Source organism: Entelurus aequoreus, linkage group LG16 (genome assembly GCF_033978785.1).
Source record: "Entelurus aequoreus isolate RoL-2023_Sb linkage group LG16, RoL_Eaeq_v1.1, whole genome shotgun sequence".
In the NCBI taxonomy this organism is placed as follows: Eukaryota; Metazoa; Chordata; class Actinopteri; order Syngnathiformes; family Syngnathidae; genus Entelurus; species Entelurus aequoreus.
In genome coordinates, this window is record NC_084746.1 from 24,747,025 (window position 1) to 24,753,170 (window position 6,146).

The 6,146-nt window shown below is 39.6% G+C and overlaps 1 protein-coding gene across 2 annotated transcripts in view; it reads left to right on the forward strand.

Moving 5' to 3' along the window:
• Nucleotides 1-6,146, forward strand: part of rock1 (Rho-associated, coiled-coil containing protein kinase 1) — a 106,228-nt gene that overhangs the window by 91,106 nt on the left and 8,976 nt on the right. For both annotated transcript variants that reach the window (XM_062022450.1, XM_062022451.1), the window contains exons 27-32: nucleotides 26-191; nucleotides 2,667-2,737; nucleotides 2,805-2,893; nucleotides 3,756-3,834; nucleotides 3,912-4,173; nucleotides 4,249-4,456. In XM_062022450.1, the coding sequence (XP_061878434.1) occupies nucleotides 26-191; nucleotides 2,667-2,737; nucleotides 2,805-2,893; nucleotides 3,756-3,834; nucleotides 3,912-4,173; nucleotides 4,249-4,456 (875 nt within the window). The remainder of the gene's footprint in view (nucleotides 1-25; nucleotides 192-2,666; nucleotides 2,738-2,804; nucleotides 2,894-3,755; nucleotides 3,835-3,911; nucleotides 4,174-4,248; nucleotides 4,457-6,146) is intronic.

Here is a 6,146-nt window from a genome sequence, read left to right on the forward strand (position 1 = left end):
CTAATATTCTCTACGAAACCAATAGCAACTGGCAGAGGAGTGCACGTACCGCAACGAGCTCCAGATGCAGCTGGACAGCAAGGAGAGCGACATCGAGCAGCTGCGAGAGAAACTCAACGACCTGCAACAGCGCATGGACAACTCCAGCATCACCAGCCTGCTGACGGACGAAACGGACAGTAACATCGCAGGTATAGGCGCCGTGACAAGCTACCTGCATTGTTATTCTGATAAAACCCGAAGATTTTGTTGGCATTGATAATCTAGACTTTGTTTCGCAGAACCAAAACAGAGAATCTGGCATTGACCTGCCTTTACTTTTTACACAGAATCCAGTTTAGCAAAGTAGGATATGGTAGTAGACACAACGCAGTGCATCACACAATGACATAATTACGTTTTTTAAAAAAAATACTTCCTGAACAGTGACATCACTCAACACAACAGGATGAGAGAAACCTAAAACTTAACTCCTTTTACACTCGGGGTGTTCCGATTCAGTTTTATGATTCCGAAACCAATCATCCATAAGTGCGGTTGGCTGATACCAATGCTGATACTGATCACATGTATCAATTTTATGTGAGTGCTATTGAAGATGAGACATAAAGGCACCTTAGTTTAGACTAGAGCTGCCACTACCCATTTATTTTTGACTAGTTTTTCGAATAAACAACTGGGATTATGTTTAAAGCAGGCTGCCACGCAGCTTTGCTGCTGGTGTATTGTTTACACATCTACTACTCTTTCAAATCATTTTGTTTTTTCCCCCGCAAAGTCCTCTTGTATTTAGGGACAATTTACCTGAATTTGTAAACAATAACCAAAACAATGGGGAAAAAAAAAGTGAAAATGACAGTATCGATCATAATCTGGTTCTATCTATGATATCGACACCCCCTTCCCCTTATGTGTGTGCCTGTCCTGCCACACAGCAGCAGAGTATTGCTGTATTATTCTCGCTATATATTCTGATTAATCTACTTGTTAATTTCCTGTAAATTACTTTCTGCTGTAACACAGTTTTATCTAGACTTATTTCTTGCGTTTTTTCAAGCTAGTTTAGCAGCTAGTTTAGCATTCAGCATACTTGCTTGTCTGCTGCTTCTTGTTACTCTGTGTTTGACATGTTTAGCCTCATACTCAAGTAATAAGGATACTTGTAAGAAATGTACTGGTAGTTTATTTATCGCAGTTGACTGTTATTTACTTAGAGAATCAGTATGTCCATTCACAGTGTTGAGCTGCTAGCCACCTCTATCAGCCAGGGCACCAAAAATAAATCAAGTATCTGCCAGAGGGGCGTTCGGTTTTTGTGATCGACATTGAAAGACATTAATCGTCATCGGCAGATCACTTACTTTTCATGGAAGTCAGCCGATACTGAATGGTGGCTGATCAATTGGCATATCTCTACTTAACCCACCATTGCATTTTATTTGTCTTTGTATGTGTGTATGCACCTTTTCGCAAGCATATCAATGGTAAAACGTCAAAAAGGAAAATAAACATGGTCCCCACATAAAAAAGGAACTTGTGGCTGAAAGCAGTAATCTTCAAAGATTAGGTTTGCTTTACTGGGTTTACTTATAACAACTGTTACTTTGATCACTTTTTTTTGCGCTTGCAGGACAATTAACCATGTGTGTATTGTGTTTGAGTTCCCTAGGTAGTTTTCTTGATATGCTTAATTGCCATTGTGCTGAATATTAGACTGTCTATCAGGTGTGTCGCATGTAATGATCATCAGCACATCTAGTTTCTGTTTCTTGCTAATTTCCAATGTCACGATAGCAAACTGGTGTAATTCTCGAGTTTTCATGTGTTTAAATCATTCTCTATTTCCCCCTCGTGTCTAGTCCTTGCTCTTCCTCTCTTTGTAACTTCTTCTTTTCCTTCTGTGAGTAACCGAGCAAACACGCTCCTTTTTGCCTGGCCTGTGCTGCAGCTGCTGTTCTGTTGTTTTCTTGGTTTTCCTTTAGTGCTCTTTATCCGTCTCTAGTTTTGGGGACACTTTTAATTGAAGCCTGATATTAAAAGACAGGGTAAATAAAGACAGCTCCCATCAGTAAAGTCCCCCGTCCCCATCCCCCAGCCCAGATGTTAAGTTCTCCTCAGTATCCCAGACAGCACCCTTGATGAGGCTTGCTGTTGTTTGTTTTTACTATAGCCCCGTTTTTTCACACACTTAACTCTGTTTTGTTTGCATGCTTGCACAGAAGTGTTGCTTGGACCGGATGATCTCTCTCACATATATATATAATAATATAATGATAATATACACATGAACAAATCCTCTTCAGCTGCATGCACTTTTTTAAAGTATGATTTTTTTAACACTGTATCGCAGGATTGATCAAGCCAGTCAAGACCAAATGTATATACTACGATAACAAAACTGCCTGTGCTGTATTTGTATGAAGGACTTCACTCAATGTCTGATGGAGAGTGAAGCAGCATTATGGAGTGTCCTAACGCTTCTTGACACCAACTCCCTGGCTAACCGCTGACCATCATTTGATGGCTTGAACTCGCTGTGACCTTTTTGATTTGCTTTCTTTTCTCTCACACTAGCTGGATGTATTCTATGCATGGCTTAAACTTTGCCCCCAGTCCACACATCTATGTAACTGTCACGCTTACACTGCTTTTTTGTTTTGATACAGAATCCCGACTGGAGGGCTGGCTGTCCATTCCTAACCGCACCAATATTAAGCGATACGGATGGAAGAAACAGGTATTTATGTGTGTGTCAGTCCTGTCACTCTTCTGCTCTTTTAACATTTGTTAATGTTGTTTTGCAGTATGTTGTGGTGAGCAGCAAGAAGATTTTGTTCTACAATGATGAGCAAGATAAGGAGCAATCCAACCCTTCTATGGTACTAGATATCGAGTAAGTATTTTTTTCTGAATTATTTGGAGGGATACATTCTGGTCATCTACAATTGTGGGCATCAGGGGTGTCAAACTCCTTTTCATTGAGTGCTACGTCGCAGTTATGGCTGCCCTCAGAGGGCTGTTTCTAACAGTCACTATATATAACATATATGTGTAATTGCCTCATTTCCTTACAAATTTGCATATTAATTTGCATTTGATTATTATGGATAATTTATAATCCATAAATCATAGTCCATGACAAGCAGATATGTAAGTATTTTTTATAACCACAAAAATGCTGGTAATATCTGGTTTTGTGATCAAATATTAAAGTTTAGAAGATATTTAATTGCAGTCGTCCCTTGACACATTGCACTTCAAATATTACAGCTTCACCACATCGCAAAAAAATTTTTTTTTAAAGCATGTTCTACAAGTTTTGTTGCTAAATTAAGTATTTTCAAGCATAAACATCACTAAATGAACTAGAAATTAACCAATTATAACTTGCTTTTTAGTATCGTTGCCACCAATTGGCTCAGCCTCAGGCAGCATTACTACAGTATATTGGATTAAATTATTGTGAAGGTGACTAGAGGCTTTTATTTCATATCTAGAGGGCTCATAATGTAAAAAATATGTATTTAGAAAGTGGTAAACAGTTTGTTTATGCCCTAGTGATGAAGATATTTGCATGAGAGTACCTAAATGATAAACGAGGGATGACTGTTGTTCTTTATTGATGCACATTATTTGGGGGCTTTTGTGGGCCACATAAAATGTGGCGTGCTATATCTGGCCCCTTGGCTTTGAGTCCCGCACCTTTGATGGACAGTATTCCATCCAATTGCTGATTGTGCATCCCCTCCCTGCAGCAAACTGTTCCACGTGAGACCAGTGACACAAGGAGATGTGTACCGCGCCGAGACTGAAGAGATTCCGAGAATATTCCAGGTAAAAAGGTTTTCTCTTTTACAGTCAGCTATAAATTTGGTTTCTTGCTCTGTGAGTGAACCACGATCTGCTTTCAGATCCTGTACGCCAATGAGGGCGAGTGCAGAAAAGAGGCTGACATGGAGGCGGTCCCTCAAGGCGACAAATCCAACTGTCTGCCGCACAAAGGCCACGAGTTCATCCCCACCTTGTATCACTTCCCTTCCAATTGCGAGGCCTGCTCCAAGCCGCTGTGGCACGTCTTCAAGCCGCCGCCGGCCCTTGAGTGCCGCCGCTGCCATGTCAAGTGCCACAAGGACCACCTCGACAAGAAGGAGGACGTCATCGCTCCTTGCAAAGGTTTACTGAAGACATAACAGGATTTTACTTGCATCCGTGGCTCCTGACACTAAATCCTTTTTTGGTTTCTCGCAGTTAACTATGACGTTACCTCTGCCCGGGACATGCTCCTGCTGGCCCTGACCCAAGACGAGCAAAAGAAATGGATCGGCCATCTTGGAAAGAAGATACCCAAAACTCCGCCTACCACATTTTCCAGAGCCTCGCCTCGCTCCATGTCCACTCGGCCCGGACCCAACCAGTCCTTCCGCAAAAACCCTAAAAGCAATTCTGCAAAATTGAGGTAACTTTTTGACCTATTTTCTTTTGTAGATTGATCCACTTTTATGAGTGTCATACATTAGGCTACAGTGTATAAAATTGTACCAATTGCTGGGTTGCATCTGAGTTCATATCCATTTTTCTTCTTTGCGGTTTAAGGAGTTTGAGTGTAAAATTAAAACAAATGAGAGTAAGTCTAAAGTTTGAGCAGAAAATACTGTATTGCTTTTCTGTTTTTGGGTGTTCCAGTTGTTCAAATAGAGAGATAAGAAAGAGCTTTCGTAGAGTCCCTAAAGAAGTGGTTCATAAAGGTAATAAAGTCAGGGAAAAAAACAAAAGTGCGTCGAAGGAAATGGCTCTTAAAAATATCACTTTCATCATCTTGTGGAATACAATCGGAACATGCAGTGATACCTTTGTAAAAAGTTTGTTTGAAAAACTTTCTGTGATGCAATCGAGTTTATTCTCTACTATATTAGTAGTGCTTGAGAGCAGAACAAAACGTAAGAAAAGGACAAGAGATGGCATTAGTTTGTGTATTTTTGTGGTTGCTATGCCTAAATATAACTACGACCACTTGGTTGTGCGAATAAATTCACGTAATGTAAGTTCTAGTAATAAATATTGTGATTGTTGGTCCAATTCACCGTATTTTTATTGCCGATTTTCATAACGGAAACTAAAAGCTTGGTGGTGGTTGTTGTGCAGGAAAGTCGTTCTTTATACGACACGGATGACCACATTATAACGTCTTTGGTGCTATTTGTTAGCATCAATTTAATATCCATAATAGTATTAATAAACTAGATGAATACATCTCTCGTAGGCTCAACATGATATACTGAACCTTGATATCGCTAGCAAACATTGTTGAACAACAGGGACATCTATAGCTAAATAATGAGACAAAATATGAACTTCACACCATAAAAACAACTACAGACATGAATTGTAGATAAGACTAACAATTGTAGCAGGAAATCAACTGCAAACAAACGTATCATTTTTTTTCATTAGCGTCACAATCACAGCAGATGTACCTCCAATCTTTTTTCTCTAAATCCATGTGTGTCCAAGAAAGTGAGGTTTGTAGCGAGCAGTAACGTCTTGGTGATGATGAATAGTTTAAATCTTTCAAAAAAATGTGTCTTAAGAGTGTATGAATCCATTTCATCCCACTGTATATTTGCCTCTAAACCTTTCAAAATATGCCTAAATCTGCACTGATGGAACTGATGGAGGTAAATAAACAGGAGCCTAATGGGACTCTAGACCTTTGCCTGAAAACCGGAAGTGCCTCTTGGTCACGTGATTGCAACCCAGCAATATTGGACATAAATACGATGTATATCCTCATGTAGTGGTTTTACTCAACTGCGGAGATTAGGGGTAAGGCGTTTATCGCGAAGAAGGCTTATTGCTACAAATAAGTGTTTTTACCTCATAATATTACAGATTCTCCCCACATAAAAAAACAGGAATAAAAGAGGTAAATACATCCACAAAGTGTAGGAAGTCTATATTTTTGGTGTGGCATTTATTCAAGTCGTTGACTCTCCTCAATTCACTGCATCTAATAACTATGTGAGGAAATACTGCAATCTAGCATCAAAATGAATTATTATAATAGGGGTGTCCAAACTTTTTGACTTGGGGGCTGCATTGGCATAAGCCAACTGCATGTAAAGTAATGTGTGTATTATTAGGGTTGT